Source organism: Tamandua tetradactyla, chromosome 20 (assembly GCF_023851605.1).
Source record: "Tamandua tetradactyla isolate mTamTet1 chromosome 20, mTamTet1.pri, whole genome shotgun sequence".
NCBI classification, from domain to species: domain Eukaryota; kingdom Metazoa; phylum Chordata; class Mammalia; order Pilosa; family Myrmecophagidae; genus Tamandua; species Tamandua tetradactyla.
In genome coordinates this window covers 35,876,809-35,900,787 of record NC_135346.1, presented here as the reverse complement: position 1 = coordinate 35,900,787, position 23,979 = coordinate 35,876,809, and the positions used below count along the sequence as shown (strand labels likewise).

The following is a 23,979-nucleotide window of genomic DNA, read 5'->3' as shown; positions in this document are numbered from 1 at the left end:
CATTTGCATACTATCTTTCAGTCCTGGCCCTTTCCAGATGTACTGGAGTGCTGCCTCGTCCTGCTTCACATCGGGTCCCAGTGTCCTGGCTGTGTGACCCAGGAAATGCGGCAAAAGGCCCAAGAACTCCTTCAGAAATATGGCAGCACTAAAGTTTACAAAAGACACTGCCAGACTTTCTCCACATGAACTTTAAAGGACCTCTCAACAACTGCCAAATTCAAACCATTCGACACCTTTCACCTCAGCAGTTATACTTCATCAGACATTCACGCTGATCCTGAGATGCTTTTGCAGAGATCCAAAACAATACAAATGGAGTTCAAGTTTGAATCAATCCTACCCTTAGACACAGTGGAATGTAACTGGTTATAGAGTTACAACCTTGGATTTAATTATGGCTTCCTACTGGAGAACAGATAATGAAAGGCCAGCAGTACTCAGAAAACACCTGCAGAGTGATTGTGGTCATCTCTAAAGCTTTATGCAGGTTTGACCCAAAGAGGAGAAACATTTTTTAATCACCTAAACACAAGCTACCTTTATAAAAACTTCACCTGATCATATACATGTCATTCTTGTTAGAGATAGAATTATTGATTTTATGACTGTTGGTATAGTTTTTTAAATTGTTTTAAGCCAGGCTCTCCCCCTTTCAAAGATTGAGGTTTGAATATGAAATAGGCTGTACATATCATGTGAACTCTTTACCCTCTATCTGAACTTTAGGTTAAAAATTTTTTTTTGTTATTAACGTAATTACTTATTTGGACAAATCACTGAAGACTTAGAAGAACAGATAACTAACTCTCAAATGTGTCTTTTCCCTTCAATTTTTTATAATCAAATAGCTCAGGAAGAAGTTGCTATATGAATGGTAAGTAATCTTTTCTGATCACAACAGAATTCTTGGAGAATTAGATTTAAGCCACAGATACTCTGAAGAAAGATACACATTCCTTATTTTGTATATATAACTTCGATGACTGGATTCCAGCTTTAGCATAATGGAACCCTACATACTATTTTATAAATCTTTGTTATTTTTCTCAGCTAATAAGCATTCTCTTGAGGTCTGTTCTCCTCTTTGGTTATGTAAATACTTGAGCAATATCAAGAACAGATGTTTCTATACTGTCCCAATTGCTAAAACTTACCAGGAACACTTTCCCAATAATTGAAGTATTTTCTTTTGGGATTCATTGCAAGGGTTTTTCTGCTTGAGTGTCCAGTTTATTTTTCATTTAATTACTAGAGTTGGGGTTGTTGTAGACAACAAGAATGAAATTCATTAATAGGAACTCTCTAGGAAAATTTCAGAGATTTCTGATTTTTTATTCAAGCTAGCTTTAGAATTTTTTAAATTCTGTATTCTAAAATGGAAATACTGTAGAATTCTTTACTACTTGAGTGAACTATATATAGAAAGAGGATGCATTTATAATAGGGGGTTGGAGAATCTTCTTGTTGCAAAGATAGAAGTAAGCATGGCCTGGTGGAGAACTGGATACCAGTTCTACAATCTTTGCTAATGTGAACAATGTAACCTACAAAGATAGAAAAACAATTTATTTCCTTTCACTTGAGCAGAACAGTATTATTAAACTAGAAACTCTAAATGCAATTAGCTCCTTTGTAATCTACCAAACCCATTACTTGTGGATAGAATACTATATACACTTACTTGGTAAGAACAAGAATTATTACTTGACAACTAAGTGGTAAAACTATCCAGTAACATAACAGAAATTGACAAAACTCAATTTCCTCTTAAACTCTTCTTTCCAAAACCAAATATGTTCAAGCTATTCTAATTTGAATGAATTATTCCCATTTATTTCTCCCTGACTATAAGAACTACAAAGAGCCCAAAGTACTGAGAGATGGAATTAAGCTTCCAAATGGATGGGATATATCCTCAAGCAATTCAGGAATCATTTTTGGCCCTTTTACCTCCATCCAAAGTATAATTTTACATCTGTCTCTCAACTGCCTACCTTCAACAGTAGTTCAAACTACCATTCACCACCCTGTTAGCCAGATGACAGCAATCACTTTCTAGTGGAAGTGAATATGCTATCTTGTCTATCGCTAATTATCCACATAGTAGTGAAAAGATCTTTTAAGTTCTCTGCTGAAAACTTTCCATAGTTTCCCACTGCTCTTAGGGAAAAGACAAAACTCTTGAATGTGATTTATAAGACACTGCCTGATCCTGGCCTTTTACCTCTTGGCTTCCTCTCAGGATACTCATCGTTGCTTCTAGATTCCAACTAAAATCAGCTGCTGGAACCAAAGTTATTTTGTCACCTCAGGGTCTTTATTCATGCTGTTCCCTTGCCTGGCTCTGTCTTTTAATTTCTTTCAGAGCTCAGCTTAAATGTCCTTTCTCTAAAAATGATAATCAGTCTCAGTAACATCATTATCTTGTATTGTTCTTTACTAAGATTTCACAAATCATATTTGTGTGAATTATTTGCTATCTGGCAACACGGAAACTAAGCCCCTAAGGGGGCAGAAATTATGCCTAAGACGTACTATTCTGTTCCTAGCATCTATTCACAGTATCTAGTAGGTACTCAATGAAAATTTATTGACCAATAAACTAGGAAACTGAAGGAAATAATATTCTTCATTAACAGCTTGGAATTAAAGGGCTCTAAACTGAACTCATTCATACCAGCACTGGCTAAAAACTAGGTTTGTGATTGGCACTCACCATTATTGAGATAGAGCACTAGAACTTCAGAATACTTGGCAGTGTATGTGGGAGGATTCAGTTATACACTTAGCTAGTGTTCTCATCTTTTAGTTACCTTTCAGCATCATCACTTCCTGAATATAACAAATACTCGCACAGCCCTGCTTGCACTCATATATATGGCAGGTAAAGCTCTTGCCAATTCTAATAGACTTTTCATATCAACATTTCTCCTGACACTGTAGAGGTCAGTAACTGTCTCACCTCGACAGTAGCAAAGAAAATTCCCTAGTCTGATCCAAATTTGGAAGGACTTCTGTATAAGGCCTGTAGTTACCAGCATACCAAACACTTCATTGAGAACCACTAATGCATGCTGCCTGCTGCTTTTACCACAAACTGTATGATAAAATAGCTCTATCTCTTTCTATATGTGAGCATCCCAGTCAAAATCCCTAGTTCACTCCTGACCTGACTTCTTATAACCCCAAATTTTTGGTACTGATAGAAAGGACTGGAAACAGTCCGGAACCAAATCTAGGATATCAGAAGTTCAATTTCTCTAAAACAATTCCACAAATTAACAAGCTAATCCATCATGTAAAATGGAGTGGCCACAGGAAATAAAATTAAACTGGATTCCTAGTAAGGAAGGCCTAACAATCAGTAGGGGTATGAAATGAGGAGGCAATTCATCTACACAGCTGCCCATTAAAAACTTCCTGCAAAGTGAGATATTGTGTATATATGCAAACTTGAGAAAAATTGAGGCAAGCGTTTGAAGATAGAAAAGATATATCCATGTTACTGAAGTCAAACAATATGTTCCAGAGCCAACAGTTCATAACTATGAAAGACCAAACGTCCATGCCAGTGGTTAAAAAAAATCTTTATTTTACAAAATTAAAAACATAAATAATATTTACAAGGATCTTAAATATCAGCTTATAATATTCGACATTTTTGAATCATTTCAAATTGAATTTTCCCTAAGCTTTTAAAATGCAAATCTATTCACCCACTTCAGTGAGTTACCAGTTTTTAGTCTCCACCATTCCAAAGGGATTTTGGTTTTTAGAAATTGTCCATACTGTAGTCATTCAAAAAATATACAATGTACTTTTTAAATGACTAAATTAAAAAAAAGTCCTGAGCTTCCTACCCCTGTTGTGGGATATTACTCCAAAAGAACACTATAAACAAAAATCAAACTCCTATACTGCCCTGTTTACATGTAATCACTATAATTTTTTTAAAGACATACATTTCTGGTACTCACATTAAACCACCTCCCCAACTTCTCCTGAGGTCTGCTGAAAGGAAAAGCAGGGAAAACAAACAGGTGAGAGAATACAGATGACCATCTGAAATCACATTACTGAAAATATAAGACTTATGATCCAAAAATCTGATCTTACTAATTTCCATCAGGCTCAAAGCCAGGATACTTTATTATATGAAAACTTAAAATTATTTCAGATAATGCACATGTGACAGCAGATCTCATGGTACAATGGAACATAGACTTAAAGACACTTAAGTGGCCAACTTAATACGCATTCTGGAATTTTTTGTAAAGGAGCAGACAGATTCAGTAGAATTCTTTGATTTTAAGAAAAGTTTCCATTATCTGGTCTTCAAATTTCAGCACTGAGTAATTCATTTCCATATAATAATACATAAAGACTACCAAAGTATGAGGAAAGCAAATATCCTTGAGAAAAGTTTAAAAAAGTGGGGGGGGGGGGGGGGAGGTGGGGAGGAGGGAAGGTAAGGAAGACTCAACATCTACAACCCACTTCAAAGAACACCATTTTGTTCCAATTTTCCCTGGACGCCCTCAACTCAGAAAATCATAGCAAGTCTTCATTCTCAGAGATTAGCAACAAATTTAAAAGAAAAAAAATGACAACAGGTAAGAGTTATATACATTTTACTAGTTTGTTTCTGACTGGTCCTGGATATTTAAAAAGGTGTCAAATGAGTCACAGATGCTGGTGGCAGGAGGCAACTGGAAAGGAGAGGCTTGGGGACGAGGAATAGGGAAGACTTGTGTACAAATTCAGAGCAAACTCCCCTCTTCTGGATCTAAAATAAAGACATCTTTTGTCTTCAGTAAAACAAAAGTCTTTCTGCTCAATGCAGATGGTAGGTACAGTTTGCTCAAAAGAAGCGTTTTCTCTCAGGGAAGAAAAGTCTACATAGTCAGCACAGTAAGCACCACTCTGGGCCCGGGCCCACGCCGCAGGGCCTTGCCGCCATCACTGCTGCATGTTGTTGATGATCGCCAAGATGCTCATCTTCTCCTGGGCAGAGTCCACATCCTCATTCTGCTTCTGGGCCACTCCTGTACCTAGGCCATAGAGCCGCCCACAGTACTTGGCATCATCAATACTGTCCTCAAAAAACAACTGCAGAATGGGACAGAGAACCTGTGGTCAGAATCATACCAAGATTCAAAGTCTCAACACTACCACGTGAGCACCTCCCAGCTCTACTAAAGCACTGAAAACCTAGCAAACTAGAAAGAAAGCAAGTAAAGAAAGGTTACATGCCTTTCCTATCCTATACATAGTATAGTCTTTTTTTCTCTAAATATAGGCTCTCTTTTTGAAATGACTTGATCTCACAAGTTCTTTTACTGCAGGATCCCTGTGCTGCTGTTTAATACCACCGCTCCCCCCTTCTCCTTTAACAGGAGTGCAATGCTTAAACTCACTCTGACTCAATGTGTGACCTTGGAAAAGTCACTTCAACTCCTTTATGCCATGGTTCCCTATTTATAAAATGGAGTAATATTATAATAGGGTTTTATGAGGAGTGAGATAATGGACAGTAAGCACTTAGAGCAGAGTGTATCAATCTCAGCAACTATTAGGTCAGGTAGTTCTTATTGTAGGAAGCTATATTGTAGCATGATGCGTACCTCCCCAGGTATGACAACCATAAACATCTCCACTGTTGAATTTAAGACATCTTAAAACATTGAATGGGGAAGTAAAGAAACTATAAGGGAAATTTTGCAGTAAACTCAATATATTTGATAATTAACAATTTAACATAAAATAGATGAGTGATCTAACATGTTCATATTCTAGAAATCAGAAGAAAGCAAGTGACTGAAAGGATAGGAGCTCCTCTGAACCCCAAATACAGGCATACCTCAGAGATATTATGGGTTCTATTCCAGCCAACACAATGAAGCAAATCTCACAATGAAGAGTCATAAGAATTTTTTGGTTTCCCAGTGCATATAAAGGTTATGTTTAACTATACTGTAGTCTATTAAGTGTGCAGTAGCATTATGTCTAAAAAAACAATGTACATAAATTTAAAAATACTTTATTGCTATAAAATGCTAACCATCTAAGCCTTCAGTGAGTCATCATCCTTTTGTTCATGGAGGCTCTTGTCTCCATGTAGATGGCTCCCTGACTGAATAGGGTGATGATTGCTGAAGGATAGTTGGGGTGGCTGTGGCAATTTCTTAAAACGACAACAATGAAGTTTGCCACATTGAATGTCTCTTTCACAAAAGATATCTCTTGGATGTGATGCTGGATAGCATTTTACCCACTGTAGAACTTCTTTCAAAAATGGAGTGACACCTCTCAAGCCCATCACTGCTTTCTCAACCAAGTTTATGTAATACTCTAAATCCTTTGTTATTTAAACGATATTCACAGCATCTTCACCAGGAATAGATTCCATCTCAGGAAACCACTTTCATTGTCATCCATAAGAAGCAATTCCTCATTCATTCAAGTTTTATCATGAGATTGCAGCAATTCAGTTATATCTTCAGTGTCCACTTCTAATTCTTGTTCTCACTATTTCTACCACATCTGCAGTTACTTCCTCCACTGAACTCTTGAATCCCTCAGTCATCCATGAAGGTTACAGAATCACCTTCTTCCAAACTCCTGTTAATGTGGTATTTTAACCTCCTCTCATGAATGAGTGGCATCCAGAATGGTGAATCCTTTCCAAAAAGTTTTCAATTAACTGTGCCCAGATTCATCAGAGGAATCACTATACCTATGGTAGCTATACCCTTACAAAGACACCTTTCACTTGAACACTTACTGTTGTCTCAGGTAATAGGGAGGCCCGAGGAGAGGAAGAGATACGGGGAAAGGTTGGATGGTGGAAAAGTCAGAACACAATATTTATTGATTAAGTTTGCTATCTTATATGGACATGGTTCATGGCACTCCAAAACAATTACAATAGTAACATCAAAGATCACTGATCATAGATCAACATAACAGAAATAATAATAATGAAAAGTTTGTGAGAATTACCAAAATGTGACACAGAGACACTAAGTGAGCACATGCTGTTGGGAAAATGGCACCAATGGACTTGCTCAAGGCAGGATTGCCACAAACCTTCAATTTGTAAAAAATGCAATAACTGCAAAGCACATTAACATGAAGTGCAATAAAACGAGGTATGCCTGTAATATTTCTGGACTTAGGTATACTGATTGGCCTCAACTTCAGAATCCTGCTTCTGCCTCTCAAACATGTGATATGAACATCATAATACCAACAACAAAAAACAGCTTTGAAAGTGCCCATTAACTTCCAACAGAAACTATGTATTTTCAACAAACTTCAGTCAATAAATAGCACCTCCCTAGCCTTCAAGTTACTGCAGATGGGGCCTCAGATTCAACAGAGCTTACCTCCTTCATCCTAAAGAATGCCATTCCCGTCAACAGTGAGTCTGAGCCTGCCTGGTGCTGTCTTCCAATTCTTTGCAAATCCAACTGATCAGCAACTTCCTGAAGACCTCCCTGGAGGAGAAGGGGAAACAAACAAAATATTACAGACATACAGTCCTCTACTGGAGTCAACCAACTCCTTTCTTGAATTTACTTCTTTTAGAGGCAGGAAGTGGGAAGAGCTCCAGCAATATCCTCTTTTACTAGTCCTTAATTATTATTCTTCCTTCCAAATGATAACCTGTGTTACATTCCACATTTTGCTCCTTTCTTTTCTAAACCATTCGTTTTGCCAGACCTCTGTCCTCTGAAATACAAACTTCATAAAATAAATTTGAGGAAATAGTAAATGTCACTTCAATTCTAGACAGCAAACCTCAGTGGGTAACCCCTCTGAGAATCTAGTATTATAGACTCCATCTGTAACAAACCTCACATACATCTAATGTTGCCAACTGTATCAGTAGGTCCACAAGCTTCACATAAAGAATGCCTCCTTAGGATGAGAAAAACAGACGGGCTCCCTTCATGCCCAGGTTAAAAGATAGCTGCTTCACAAAGCCCTCTGCCAATCAGCTCCATATTGTACCCTTGTCTAACACAATGTCAGCGCCTAAAAAAATGCTGAACAAATACTGATAAAGGAAAATAATAAGATTGGATTTTGTTCTTTTTTTTTATGTTATTAGTATTAGGAAAAACACTGTGTACCTTAAGATTTTTGCAACTCTTCATCAGGTATTTCACATCATAAATGGATGGGAAGAAAAGGTTCAGAATATGAAAGAATTCATGTTCCTCTTCTGGCAAACGGGAATCTGTAAGCAACTTTACCATGTAGCCAAAATCATAGCCACTATAAAGAGAGAATTAGGCACTGAGGTTAAGAAGCAGCAATTATCAAGCCATACTGCTCATCCACTTTATTTCTCAAAGCAAAGCTTTAATACTGCCTCATGTTATAAACCTTCACAGCCATATTTTCCAATGAGTTTACCTTACTGTAACCTGAAGCTTCTATTAAATAACAGACTAATATGAGAGTTAATCAGAGAACACAATGGTTTATAAATAATCACTTACAAACCAAATATTCAAAAGTACAAAAAAGGTAAGGTAATCTCGTATAGGGCATCTGACTTTCCAGTGTCTTTCCAGAAACTCCAGGGCAGTCATTTAAAAGGCAAGAAAAAGAGGACTAGGTTCTGCCATTGTCCCCACCCTCCATCTTTCTGATCTTTCTGTTTAAAATTAGACCCACCGATGGTTATGTGATGGAGTCAGACAAACCAGTATGAGTGCCAAAAGTTTTTTTTTAAAAACTGCAACATGAGCAACATTCACCATTTCAACTTAATAATTGCTACTGATTAAGAGAGCCAACAGGACCACACAAAAAGTTTAATTCAATTCTCTGCTCCAGTAAGGATGAAAGCAGGAGAGATATTACACATTCTTTGGATCTGACCTGTGAAATGAAAGCCATTTGACATTGTCACAGAGAACCACCCCTGATGTCATAAGCAGCTCTGCAAAGTGCAATGTGTCAATTCCTTCCTCTTCATGCTTCTGGAACTGCAGTCCTGAGTTAGCAAGGAGATCTATGGAATCCTGGGAGTACATGTCCTCTCTAAAAAAAAAGGGGGTTCACTTATTAGATGGTAGATAATATGACATCACCTTGTAATTATAAAACAAGTATTTTTGAAATGTTTAATTTAAGAATAGATCGATTCACTCTGTCCAACATTTTAAGAAGTATACAAAGTAGATAATATCTGTGACAGAGGAAAATGGGATTTTTCCACACAAATTAAATTTCCCAACTATAAAAGATACATATTTACTCATTGTTTAGAAAACAAAACAAAACATAAAATCAGGCAATACACAAATGTTTTAAAAAGCAGAAAATGAAAATATGAATGTTCCTATATAATGTCATCCAACAGAAATAATCTCATAACTCAGTTCATATAGCCTGTGAGACTATTTTCTAAATCTATGCATACAAACACCCACACTCTACATCCCATCATCTGTATATCATAGGCAACCTTTCCAGATCAATACATAACGGATAAACCACATCCTTTGTAACTCTGGCATAATATTCCACTGTAAAGATTTATTTAAACAGAGAAGTATTTATAATACAGATAACACAAAAGTAGGGAAATGAATTAGGCTAAATAACTCCTTTTCCACTAGATTACACTGTTTTCCTTTCATTTGTTTCTCTCCTAAACTTAAATCTTAATTTTTTCCCACTAAATAAAAGCCTCAAAATTACAGTCTCCTCGTTCATCTTAAGTAAATGTTATTTTAAACTTCTACATACACAGACCTCAATAAAAATAACCAATCCTTACTTCTTTCTTGCCTGTGTTATATTATCTCTATGTTACAAACAACAAGCTTTGGTAATCAACTAAAAATATAATTAAAGAAAAAGTTCAGATCACCTCCCTCAAATTACTTTTTGAACCTCAAAGAAATCTCTAAAAGCTGCAAACTATAATTAAAAAATCAGGGCGGGCCGCGGTGGCTCAGCGGGCAAAGTGCTTGCCTGCTATGCCGGAGGACCTCGGTTCGATTCCCGGCCCCAGCCCATGTAACAAAAAACGGAAAAACAAAATACAATAAAACAAGAAAATGTTTAAAGATGTTTCCCTTTCTTCCTTCCTTCCTTCCTTCTATCCTTCCTTCCTTCTCTCTGTCTTTAAAAAAAAAAAAAAAAAAAAAAAAATCATTCCTGAGCTATCAGATGTTTCCAAACCATGTTAGACAACGAACTGGGGCCCATAAGAATACCTCCTCTAATCAACAAAATCTATCTCCCCCAAATTTATGTCATAATTTTCCCACTATCAGATAGCCTTTAGATTCAACTACCCTTGATTAGCACATACTCTATATCTTATTTCTATTTTAATCCTGTTTCACAGATAAGGAAACAGTCACAGAAGGTAAAATGACTGACCCAAAATTACCCAGCTAGAAAATGGCCGAATTGTGATTCAAATCCTGATCTCCTAACTGGGACCTGACTTTAAAAAGAAAAAAACAGCTTTATTGAGATATAATTCACATACCAAACAATTTACCCAGTTACACTGTATTCACAAAGTATATAACCACCACCACAATCAACTTTAGAACATTTTCATAGCCTCAAAATAAATCTCATCCCATTAAGCAGTTACATCCCTATTACCCTGCTATACCACTTCCTTCTATTAATCTACTTTGTATATTATGAATTTGCCTATTATGGACATTTCATATAAATGGAATCATACAATGAGGTCTTTTGTGAGTAGCTTCTTTAACTTAGCATAATTTAGGTTCATCCATGTTATAGGATGTACCGATGCTTCATTCCTTTTTACTGCTGAATAACATGACATTGTATGGATATACCATGTTTTATTTATCCAATATTCAGTTCATTGACATTGAATTATTTCCACTTTTTGGCTACAGTGAATAATGATGCTATAAATATATGTGTACAAGTTTTTGTGTGCACAAATGTTTTCACTTTTCTTGGGTATATACCTACGAGTAAAACTGCTGGATCATATGATTACTCATTTAACATTTTTGAGGAACTGACAAATTATTTTCTAAACTGGCTATACGGTTTTACATTCCCACCAGCAATGCATAAGGTTTCCAATTTCTCCACATCCTTACATTGTTATCTTCAGGGTTTTTTTAATTAGCATTATTATGGCCATCCTACTGAGTAAGAAATGGTATCTCACTGTGGTTTGTTTTTTTTTTAATTTTTTATTGAGAAATCTTCACACATATACAGTTCATACATGGTATACAATCAATGGCTCACAAATTATCATCACATAGTTGTGTATTCATCACCATGATCATTTTTAAAACATTTGTATCACTCTAGAAAAAAGAACGCATACATCCCATACTCCTTACCCCTCCCTCTCATTCTCACTGTGGTTCTGATCTGCATTTCCCCAATAACTAATGATGCTGAACATCTTTTCATATGCTTATTGGCCATTTGTATATCTTCTCTGGAGAAATGTCTATTCAGTCTATTCAGATCTTTTGCCCTTTTTTAATTGGGTTATTTGGCTTTTTTATTGTTAAGTTGCAAGAGTTCTTTAAGGAGGACTAGACTTTCTGAGATTCCCTAATCCATCTTCTGGCTTGACCTTTCTATCCAACCCCTACTTGGGGACAATGAAAATAGAACTTCAAATTAATAAAATCATTTAGAATCACAGTCTGCACAAATCTAGCATATCTAAGAATAACACTGAAAGTATCTCAAACACTTACGTAAGGTTGAATTTGAAATTGAACTGCCAAGTGTTGATTCCAGAAGGATATTCTCCCTTCTCATTCGTGAATGTAAGGCCAAGTTGGATAATTTTTAGAAGGTCAACATTGCATCGCAGAAGCTGATACTGATAATCTATGGAACTACGAAATTCACCAATGGGTCGCACCACAACACCTGGAAACTCTGTATCCTGAAGAAAGAAAGTCTCTCATCATAAAACTTCACAAAACAGTAGATGTTGAATTGGTAATTCATAAATAAAAATTTTACCTCTATTTATAACAGTTATGTGACAAGCCCCCAAGTTTGAGAACAAAATCTATCTTAAAATACTAATCTCTTTGATATCTACTGAATGAGCATTATAATCATGAAGCTTTGCGCAACAACTTGGAGATCCTAAGCAGGATGTAAATATAAGTATTTCAATAACTACAGGTAGAAATATCATCAATTAAGAACACTCTAAACTTGGGGAAGTTGAATTCTTGATATTCTCACAAGCAGTGTGGACAACCAAAGCTACAGGCTGAGCCCCCAGTCTTGGGGTTTGTTCATATGAAACCTAACCCCACAAAGAATAGGTCAAGTCTACTTAAAATTAGGCCTGTCACCCCCAAGAGAACCTCTTTTGTTCCTCAGATGTGGCCTCTCTCTCCAGCCAACACAACAAGCAAACTCACCACCCTCCCCGTGTCTACATGGGACATGACTCTCAGGGGTTTGGACCTTCCTGGCAACGTAAGACAGAAATCCTAGAATGAGCTGAGACTCAGCATCAGGGGATTGAGAAAACCCCTAGAATGAGCTGAGACTCAGCATCAAGGGATTGAGAAAACCTTCTCGACCAAAAAGGGAAGAGTGAAATGAGACAAAGTATCAATGGCTGAGAGATTTCAAACAGAGTTGAGAGGTTATCCTGGAAGTTATTCTTATGCATTAAATATATATCACCTTGTTAGTCAAGATGTAATGGAGAGGCTGGAGGGAACTGCCTGAAAATGTAGAGCTGTGTTCCAGTAGCCATGTTTCTTGAAGATGACTGTATAATGATATAGCTTTCACAATGTGACTGTGTGATTGTGAAAACCTTATGTCTGATGCTCCTTTTATCTACCTTGCAAACAGACGAGTAGAACATATGGAATAAAAATAAATAATAGAGGGAACAAATGTTAAATTTATTTTGAAATGCTAGTGATCAATGAAAGGGAGAGGTAAGGGGTATGATATATACGAATTTTTTTCTGTTTTCTTTTTATTTCTTTTTCTGAATAGATGCAAATGTTCCAAGAAATGATCGTGATGATGAACATGCAACTATGTGATGATACTGTGAATTACTGATTATATGTAGAATGGAATTATCAAAAGTTAAGAATGTTTGTTTGCATTTGGTGTTTTTGGTATTTAAAAAAAAAATAATAAAAAAATTTAAAAAAAAAAGAATACTCTAAGCTGGGAACAATATATAAATAAAAGTACCAGTATGGAAGAGTAAAACAAAGACATTCAGAAAAAATAATCAGTAAAACAACCAGAGGAGATCATAGTTCTTAACACCAGGCTAAATACTTAGTTCTATAATGTCTATAGCAGGAGTCACAAACTCCAGGCAGCTATAAGGAAAGGAGTGAAGCAGGCTGGGTATGAAAATGGCGGTAAGTAAAAATGGGGACTGGAACAAACCAGAGAGCTGATGCCTGATCTAAAGGAGGCCCTTGGTATTCTATGATACTCATCTCCCTGTCTAGCCACTTGGTGCCAGGCAGAAAGATGGAGCCTGTACTGCCAGATCTTACAATTTTCCAAAGATGCCAGAAATGCAGAATTTAAGTGAGGTCTCCTGATTTGTATATGCTGGCAACTAACTGAAAAAAACTTTTAATCCTGCAAAAATTTATGACATCTGTAGGACAGATTTGCCCTATTGACTAATACAACTTCAGCTTTAAAAACTTTTGAACATGGAATAACATTACAAAAATTCCAAGATACTAGAAAGGTTACATACCTCTCAAAAACATTAGCTACCTTGATGTTTCCTAAGAGCCGCATGACCTTCCTTTAAGTTTAATTTACCACAGCTTTAGTGTAATATAATCATTTCTTTTTAAAATCTTACATTAAACTCATCCCCTAGGCCAATACCAGGTGAGTCAAGTAGAGGAGAGCTCTTTACCATAGCAATATAACTATAACTGAGCACAATTTCTCGTATCTTCCTCATCTCTTCTTCTAGATTGCTGGCCCAGACTTCACAGATAACCTGGCTGTTCTCCACAAGTGCTGCAGGCATCCTGAAGAAACCTGAGAAGTCACTTTCAGCTGACTACTTTAGAAGGCAAGCCAGACGATGGGTGGTATTATCTAGATTAAAAAACATATTTTGAAATCATGTAAGTTTATATATGTCAACAACACAAAGACATTAAAATGGTGTTTTACCATCATTTCATCAGTTTAAGTGAAACATTAAGACCATAACATTTTTTTTTACATTTTATATGATGGAGAAACTTGATTTTGTCAAGACACAAATACACACACACTGTTCTTTTAACCTGAAGAAACTGAAATTAACTACAATTTGGCCAAGTTGCCCTTCAGTACAGAAGTGAAACCACTACCCTAAACTAAAAACTAAAATAGCCCACCCATGACGACAAATATGCTCTTATCTGTGACTTTCACATCACTTTTTACAACACCAAATCTTGAAAACATTAGTAAAAGAATCATTTTAGCCACTTTGAATGTACTTGGAAGGTCTGAAATCCTGATAGAGTGTGGACCTAAACTCTTAGTCTTTACATTCATATGATGAGCATGGGCATGGATTCCCCAAACACACACACAAAGGAAAATTTCCCCACAATCGAAAAGTCATATACAATTACAGGTAATTAACTGACTTAATATAGTACCTCTTCAGATTTGTACAAATAGATGATGAAGGAACTTAAATGGTAAAAGCCAAACCGGCTTGCTAATGTAAACTTTTAACAACCACATGTCCACTTTTAAATACCTGTAAAGAAACTAAACAGCAATTCAACAATAAAAATAGAGATGGCAGATATAAATAATTCAATTAGGAACAGAATGATGTATGGTATATTTCCCAAGAGGAAACCTGGGAGGGGAAAGTATTCTGAAAGATAAAATTCAGCATAGTAAGTCCTCTGAGTGATGCCATTATTACAGCAAACTCAACATGAGAGATAAAATGCCCTAATTATCATAGGGGCGTTTACCTATAAAGCAACCCCAAAGCATGGCTCCTCAACATAATAGTGGGCTCCAGTATATATATTCAGGAAAATTTCTTAGAAAACAGTAAAATGAATGTAAGTTCCAAACAACAGAGCAAGGAAAATCTCTGCTTTTTACTTTCAAGATAGGCAGATGCAACAATGAAAACCTGGGAAAAAACAAAACTGGCATTCTCAAGTGTCAATTGGCTTTGACAAACCAATCTGTTGGACTGTCAGGTATCCTGCACTTCAACAGATGTTTCTCTGAAACTGTACTTGTTAAACCTAAGTAGACTGTATGGTATTTCCCTAACAAATAATAGGTCGAAACTTCTTAAAGGAAGAATCTAATTCTCCTCTTGTTTTTGTTAATAATTAAAAGGGCTATTACTGTTCAATACACAATGAGCACAAATTAAAAGCTTGCAGTAAACAAATAACATCAAAAAAGGGCAGATGTTCAGAGTGAATGTAGAAATAATTCCACTAAAAGACCAAAATTAAGAAAATGACAGGTCTCAGAACTTTAGATTCTAAATTGTATATAAGATTTTTCCCTGCAAAAGGGCTGAGTGCTATTTTCTATGCCCATTAATGTTAAATCAGTGCCACCTCACTCTTTATTTCCCTAACTGAAACAATGCAATTCCTTTTTTTGGTTTTCTTTCAAACACAACCATAAACTACTATAACAGTAAGTGGGTATCACTCTTGGGCTTTTCACAGATGTTTCCAGAAAAGCAAAAGCAACAAGAGACCAAAGCAAAACTTTTTGGGCCTCCATGTGGGAAAAAGCAAGCTTAAGAAGAGGAAAACTAGAAGGCATTCACACTAAACCCTTGGAACAAGGCTATTCAGCGAAGAAGCTCTCATAAGACTACTCGAGTTGTGTTAAAAGACTTCAGGAATCAATTTGAAGAGATTCCCACTGGCCAAAGAAAACATAAACATCATTAAATTACTACAGTGTATTGAAATTCTCAGATAGGCTTTTTAATCCATGAGTTCATAACAAACTAAGAATATAAATCAGGTTACCACCTGAAAATGTTAGTGAAACAACTTATTATTTTAAAATATGTATCTTGTCTTTTGAGTATAAACTGTATCACTGAGTAGTCAAAGAGTAGTTAAGGGGAAGTTTCCCTTTATAAAAGTTTTACAGCTAATAAATGAATACGGAATGAAAGAATTAGAATTTTTAACCACCAATGAATTTAAAGATTTGGGCAATAATCATAATGGCATCTATATGAAATACCCAGAAAAAGCAAATCTAAAAATACAGAAAGAAGACTAGAGCTGGTTGGGAACAGAACTGGGGATCAGCTGTAATTAAGCTATCTTACTGCATGATAAAAATGTTCCCAAAATAATTATATTAGTGATAGCATAACTAGGTAAATTTACTAAAAATATCCAAACTGTACATTAAAATGGGTGAATTTTATAGTAAGTAAATTAAACCTCGATAGAGTTTTCAAAATACTCAAAATTGCTGTAATCATCACAAAAAGAGAAAACTAGTATATTATGTGCTTCTAACATAGAATACACCATCCACTGTGAAATGCTCCTGCCAAAAAAATAAATCCAACTTAGAGCCAATCAAGGTGGATTTAGCTACAGATACAGAGGAAAGAAATGACACCATAGAGATGTAATCAGCAAAATCCAGATGGGGGAAACTATAGGACAATTCAGTTTCTTTAACAAATCAATTGCAGGAATTAAAAGCGTCAGAAGACATATCAACCAATCAAAATTTGTAGACCTGGCCCCAATCAAGATAATAAAGTGAGAAGTTTCAGGACTCCATCCCCCCATAGAAGCTTTGCCAGCAAGAACTAGCAGAAACATCTCTCCCAATGCTCCATAAAACAGTTAAAGGATTGCAGCAACAGGGCACGCACTGAATCAAGAAAAAGGCATCCTAAAATCAGTAGGGAACTGAAGGGAATGCAAAATACAGTCACTGTGGAAGATGGTTTGCTGGTTCCTCAGCAAGCTAGATCCACCCTACAATCCGGCAATTCCACTACTCAGTATATAACCAGGAGAACTGAAAGGAGAGATACAAACAAACATGTGCACACCGATTTTCATAGCAGCATGATTCAAAATTACAAAAAGATGGAAACAACCCATGTGTCCATCAGCTAATGAATGGATAAACAAAATATGGTATATACAAACAATGGAGTATTATTCTGCAGTAAGAAGGAATGAAGTCTTCTGAAGCATGCAACAACATGGATGAACCTTGAGATCATGTTGAGTGGAATAACTCAGACACAAAAAGACAAATATTGCATGATCTCACTAATATGAACTAATTATCATATGTAAACTCATGGACAAAGAATCTAGAACATAGGTTACCAAATGATAGAATGAGGGTAGAGAATGGGGAGCGATTGCTTAAAATATTAAGAATTTGTAACTAGGTTGAATTTAATAATGCAAAAATGGATAAAGTTGATGGTAGTACATTATTGTGTATATAATTAACAGTGCAGAATTATCAGTGAATGTGAGTGATAAGGGAAGTTTAGAGTCATGTATGTTACCAGAAGAAAAGCCAAAGGTTAAAACACAGGACTGTGGTAGACAATGACTGCGACTAACAAGCAGGCAAAAAAAAAAAACAGTAGGGAACCTATCCCAATCATGATGGCAGATTGAGACACTAGGGTTCTAGATCCCCAAGGAAGCTCTGGATAACCAGCAAGAACCGGCAGAAATGAATCATTCTTGAGGCTCTAGAAAACAACTAAAGGACTGCAGTAACAGGAAGAAAGCCAAATCAAGAAAAAGACCACTTAAGAGGCAGTATCTCCTGGCCCCCTGACAAGGCCATTCCCCACCCCTAACCAACATGGCACCAAAGTTGGCCCATGCTCCCAGTACAGATCCCTGGTCCCAGTTCTGGATGGAGCAAAGTAATCTTCATGCACATACCAGGGCATGTGTATTTGGACAAATCTATCTGGTGGTGCCCTAAGGGACTCACCATCCCAGAACTTAACCTTCATGTATGAATGCAGCTCACAGAACACTCTACAGAATGGTATAGGAAAGTAGTCAAGTCACGCTGACTGGGACAAAGGACTGCTGATGGTAGGACATAAGTGCAGTGCCAAGGACTGTGAGGAAACTGTTTCCTGGGGAAGAGAAGACATTCAGAACTAGGTACAAAGGGGAATTCTTAGGGCCACACATGTATACCAAGACACGATACATGCACAGAAAAGATCAGGAAGACCCCTATACTTTGGCTTGGAACTATTCTCCAAACTCACTATAATGAATAAGCCCTGAAGAGAACACTTGCACAGGTCAATATGCAAAGACTGGGGAAAGTGTTTTCTTTTTTCCTTCTCTTTTTTCTTAGCACCTGGCATTCAAGGTAAGCTTGTTCATAACACTAGCTGAACACATACATAAAGAGCAGATGCCTCAAAACCTAAATTGCAGTGATAGCACATTAAAAAATCAGAATGTCCAGGATTTTCATCAACAGGTTTCAAAACATACAAAGGAAAAGGAAATCATGGCCCAGGCAAAGGAAAAGATTAAAGCATTAGAAATCTCACCATACCAGACAGACTTTCAAAAATGGTCCTAAATGTGCTAAAAAAAAAAAAAAAAAAAAAAACAGAACTGAAGAACACAGGAACAGAAATTTTAAAACCTCAAGAGGAGTTCAACAGCAGATTAGAACTGGTAGATGAAAGAAGAAGAAAAGTGAACAAAAACTGAGGAAACTGTGGGACAGCAGGAAGCATACCAATATATGCATGGTGGGAGTCTCAGAAGGAGAAAAAAGAGAAAGGGCCAGAAAGAATCTTGTAGGAAATAATGGCTGAAAACTTCCAAAATTCAACAAGTCATGAATATACACGTTCAAGACACTCAATGAACTCCAAACAGAATAAATCCAATACACCCTTGCCACAGCATATTATACTTCAACTGTCAAATGCCAAAGATAAAGAGAGAATTCTGAAAGCCACAAGAGAGTAACAATATGTCATGTACAAGGGAGTGTCAATAAAATTAAGTGTCAATTTCTCATCAGGAACTATGGAGGCAAAAAACAGTAAGATGACATTTAAAGTGCTGAAAGCAAAAACTGCCAACCAAGAATTCTATATCCAGCAAAACTATCTTTCAAAACTGAGGAGGAACTTCCAAGAAGACGGCAGAGTGGAGTGGATAAAATTCATGCCTGCTCTGTGGAACAAGATAGGGGACTGGGAGAAAACACTCAGGACTGCAGTGGTCTCTAGGGTGTTTTGGGGAGGAGAGATGGGGTGATTGGATCGGGAATAATGGGGTGGGTCGATCAACCGTGATCCCACCAGGAGCGGGCAGCAACTTGAGAGGAGGTGCAAATTTGAACAAACTGACCATTCCTCCACTCAAACCTGCCCCAGCTGCTGGCTGGGAAAAACTCCTGTGCTGGTTTGAAAGGATTTTGTACCTCAGAAAAGCCATGTTTTAATCCTGATCCATCTTGTGAAGGCAGCCATTTCTTTAAATTCCTATTCAGTACTCAGAAATAGGTTGGAGACTTGATTATATTATCTCTGTGGCAATGTGACACATCCAATTGTGGGTATTAACCTTTGATTAGAGGGAGATGTGACTCCACCCATCTAGCTGGGTCTTGATTAGTTTACTGGAATCCTTTAAAAGAGGAAACATTTTAGATAAAGTTTCAGAGCAGCATAGCTCACGCAGCCAGATATCTTTGGAGATGAAGAAGGAATATCCCCCAGAGGAGCTTCATGAAACAAGATGCATGGAAAGAAAGCTAGCAGACGTCCATGTTTGCCATGTGCCTTTCCAGTTGAGAGAAACCCTAAACTTCATTGCTCTTTCTTGAGTGAAGTTAACCCCTTGTTGGTGAATTAATTTGGACATTTTTATATTTAGATTTCCTTTAATTGAGTATTTTCACTGCCTTAGGACTGTAAACTTCAACTTAATGAATTCCCCCTCATAATGGCTGTTCCATTTCTGGTATATTGCATTCTGGCAGCTTGCAAACTATAACACCTCCCCATGTAGGTCCATAGTCAACAGCACCTGTAGGGACTCCAGAGACATCCCCCACAGACACAATCTGTACACCACGGGGGGGGGGGGGGGGCTGGGCCACCAGGCACTGGTAGTGATCACCCTGCTGTGTGCCAGAAATAGCTGGTGTGGCCCCATGGGTGTGGTGTCTGGGGGACCCACCAGATACTGAAGGACAGCTGATCCATGGGACAGGGCCAGCCAGGAGCAGCCCCTCCATGATACAGGCCCATCTTCAGCCACTGCAGTTGGGAAGGGGTAGGCCTAAAGGAAGAGGACCCTCGGGCATGCCACCTTCTGGGGAAAAGCAGTAAGTGCAGGTTGGCTGCTGCAGTCTGGAAGGAGAGAGCTTGAAGGGAGGAGATGTCTCAGGATCATCACCTACTGGTGAGAAGGGTTTAGTGCAGGCTGGCTAATTCCCTTTCTATATAGGTTTTTATTTTTTTCCTAAAATTCTTTTCTTTTTCCCTTCTTGTTTTTTTTATTAGTATTTTTTTCTCTATACATATTTTATTCTATTTATTTATTTATTTTTACATGTGCAGGCACCAGGAATCAAACCCAGATCTCCAGCATGGCAGGCAAGAACTCTGTCTGCTGAGCCACCGTGGCCCTCTATACATATTTTATTAATAATAATACTGTTATTTTTTACTTTTTATTTTTATGTATTTTATATATTTACATTTTTATACATTACTTTTTATTTTTTATTTTTATCATTCTACTTATTTTTTACTTCTTAAATTTTCTCTCCCTTTGGTAGACACCAGTCTGAGTTCATTCCAAACATATCTTGGGATATACCTCCTTCTGAATTTGTGGCCTACTAATGTTGAGGTGTGTTTTGTTGCTGTTGTTGTTGTTCCATTTTTTTTTATTATTATTATTCCTTTTATTAGATGCAGGGGCAAGGAAATGGGCCCAGGTCCCCTGTATGGTACACCACAGCCAATCTTTTAATAGACACTCTACTTGAATCGTACCCCCTACATGAGTTCAGGGCCTTAGTTTGGCAGTGAATTACTGACAAACCAAGTATAAAAGGAGCCCTTCAGGATACAGACTGTGCAACAGGACTGGATACAAAAACTCAAAAATGGACAGCACAATACTACCTAATTGTAATGTAATTATGTTAAAACACTGAATGAAGCTGCATCTGAGCTATAGTTTTTTTATATATATTTTTTGTAGTTTTTATTTTTTCCTCTATATTATTATTTTATTTCTTTTTCTGTTGTCTTGCTATTTCTTTTTCTAAATCGACGCAAATGTACTAAGAAATGAAGATCATACATCTATGTGATGATATTAAGAATTACTGATTGCATATGTAGAATGGAATGATTTCTAAATGTTAATTTTTTTTAATTAATAAAAAAAAATGTTTAGAAGAAATAAACAATCACATCTGTCAACCAAAAAAAAAAAAAAGGAGCCTTCAATGCAAAACCAAGTAAATACAAAACTTTAGGTGAGTGAAGGAAACCAACGTGCAAAATAACCTTATTAAGATAATCAAATGCCCCAAACACAACAGAAAATCATGAACTACGTGAAGAACAAAGCAGAAATGGCCCAGCCATAGGACTAAATCAAAACTCCAGAGGAGTTTTGAATATACAACAACTGCTAAAGGGTATTGCGTTAGTTTTCTAGAGAAACAGAACCTACACAACAAATCTATGAATATGAGACTTATAAAGGTGTCTCCTGCAACCATGGGAATTGAATAGTCCAAAATCCGTAGGGCAGACTGTAAAGCTGGCAGTTCCATGAAGGGTCTGGACAATTCCACAGGAGAGGTTTGCTGGCTGGAGAAGGAATGAAAGAGTCTTCTTCCTTAAACACCTTCGACTGATTGCATTAGCTCCTTGTGGGAGGCACTCCTTAGTTGATCACAGATTTAATCAGCCGCAGATGCAACAAATGACTTGATGGTTTAATACACAAACCTTCTGGTTTATCAACCAGCCATGAAATATCCTTGCAGCAACAGCAAGGCCAGTAGCTTGCCTGACCAGACAACTGGGCATAATCATTTGGCCAAGTTGACACCAGAACCTAACCACCACAGTCCACCCCTTTCCAACTTAGCAGCTATATGCATCACCTTGAAACACATTTAATTTCCAAATGAAACAAAATAACAGACATGTTTCACCTAACAATATTCAACTGTCCTGTGTACAGCTGGAAATACATTATATTTCTCCAGAATAGGGTTCAAGTCCTTAGGTAACTTTCACTCTTCAACTTCATATCCTATGACTTAAATACTGTACCATGAACAATACAACTTATATCACATGATAAGAGGAAAACAAGACATTTGCTTGTGTACAAATGCAAACACACTCAAAACAGGGAGAAATATTCATACAATCACAGTCCTCATTTCTGTCATGGTCACATGGCTGTAGTTCATATTTATCACTACATTCTTTGACTACCCATTCCATGTTCCCTTTACTCTCAGCAAGCACTTCAGCTGGCCATGGTTCTTTGCCTCCATTTCTGAAATTTCTGGGCCATTAGTTCTACCTAGATTGGGCAGTTTTCCACTGACTTTAATCATAGGGTGTGCCAGTTTGAAAGGATTTATATACCTAGAAAAGCCATGCATTACCTAATCCAATCTTGTGGAGGCAACAGTTGCTTTTAATCCCTATTCAGTACTATAGGTTGGAAGCTTGATTGAGTTCGCTCCACAGAAATGTGGCTCACCCAATTGTGGGTGTTAATTAGAGGGAGATGTGACTCCACCCATTCCAAGTGGATCTTGATTATTTTACTGGAATCCTTTAAAAGAGAAAATATTTTGGAGAGAATAATGAGAGAGTCATGAGAACCACAAGCCCACACAGCCAGAGACCTCTGGAGATGAAGAAGGAGGACATCCCCAGGGGAGCTTCATGAAACAAGAAGCCTGGAGAGGAAGCTAGCAGACATCACCATGTTCGCCATGTGTCTATCCAGTTAAGAGAGAAACCCTGAACTTCATCAGCCTTTCCTGAGTGAAGATAACCTTTTCTGGTGCCTTAATTAGGACATTTTAATAGATTTGCTTTAATTGGGATATTTCATGGTCTTAGAATTGTAAACTGCAGCTTGACAAATTCTCCCTTTTAGAAGCCATTCCATTTCTGGTATATCACATTCTGGCAGCTAGCAAACTAGAACACAGGGCATGGTAGTACTAAGAGACACCCTAGAGGATCTCCTGTATTCCAAGAAAACTCTTCTTTACCTCCACTGTGTAGTTGCAGTCCTATTTCCCCTTGATAATCAGGATCAATCACCCCAGACAGAACAGTAATTCCCTTTCATGCCTGTTGATTCAGTGGAAGCCCAAAGTGGGTGAGGTGGCAGTCTTAACTTCCAGTTCAATGGAATCATTGCTGTGTTGCCTAGAAGAAGCACTTCTCCTTTTGGAACTAAGACCTGTAGACTAGCAGAGCTTCAGGGACAGGAAGTAAAAATTTTCCTAGTGGTTCACTAGGGGTTAAAGTGAGTAGTAGTGCCACTTCCATTTCCACCCCTTGATTCCTGGACCTGTTAATTCTGGCTATGGAAGAAACAGCACCACAGAGTGGACACTGATTCAGAGCATAAACAGCCTCCTAGAGGACACTGTCCCAGTCCAACAAGGTATTACCACCTAGTTGGCACCAAAATTGGGTTTTTAAAGGGCCATTCCACTGTTCTATTAACCCAGCTGCCTCAAATGATGGGGAATGTGATAAGACCAGAGAATTCTATGAACATGTGCCCATTCCCGCACTTCATTTGCTGTGATGAGAGTTCCTTGATCAGAAGCCATTCTGTATGGAACACCATGACGGTGGATAACGCATTCTGTTATTCCACATATAGTAGT

At 37.3% G+C, this 23,979-nt stretch overlaps 2 protein-coding genes across 7 annotated transcripts in view; one reads left to right on the top strand and one right to left on the bottom strand.

Annotated features, from left to right (window-relative positions):
- Positions 1–1,619, top strand: part of GEMIN5 (gem nuclear organelle associated protein 5) — a 44,721-nt gene extending 43,102 nt beyond the window's left edge. For both annotated transcript variants that reach the window (XM_077137486.1, XM_077137485.1), the window contains exon 28: positions 22–1,619. In XM_077137486.1, coding sequence (XP_076993601.1) covers positions 22–189 — 168 coding nt within the window. In that variant the 3' untranslated portion in view covers positions 190–1,619. The remainder of the gene's footprint in view (positions 1–21) is intronic.
- The window catches only part of CNOT8 (CCR4-NOT transcription complex subunit 8), a 102,984-nt gene that overhangs the window by 37,594 nt on the left and 41,411 nt on the right, over positions 1–23,979 (bottom strand). For 3 of the 5 annotated variants that reach the window (XM_077137495.1, XM_077137494.1, XM_077137496.1), the window contains exons 3-8: positions 13,937–14,124; positions 11,751–11,944; positions 8,899–9,060; positions 8,142–8,286; positions 7,392–7,502; positions 4,618–5,112 (exon numbers count right to left, since the gene is read on the bottom strand). In XM_077137495.1, coding sequence (XP_076993610.1) covers positions 4,963–5,112; positions 7,392–7,502; positions 8,142–8,286; positions 8,899–9,060; positions 11,751–11,944; positions 13,937–14,053 — 879 coding nt within the window. In that variant the 5' untranslated portion in view covers positions 14,054–14,124 and the 3' untranslated portion in view covers positions 4,618–4,962. Of the gene's footprint in view, positions 1–4,617; positions 5,113–7,391; positions 7,503–8,141; positions 8,287–8,898; positions 9,061–11,750; positions 11,945–13,936; positions 14,125–23,979 lie in introns of those variants that run through there. The other 2 variants (XM_077137493.1, XM_077137497.1) reach the window with 2 other exon arrangements.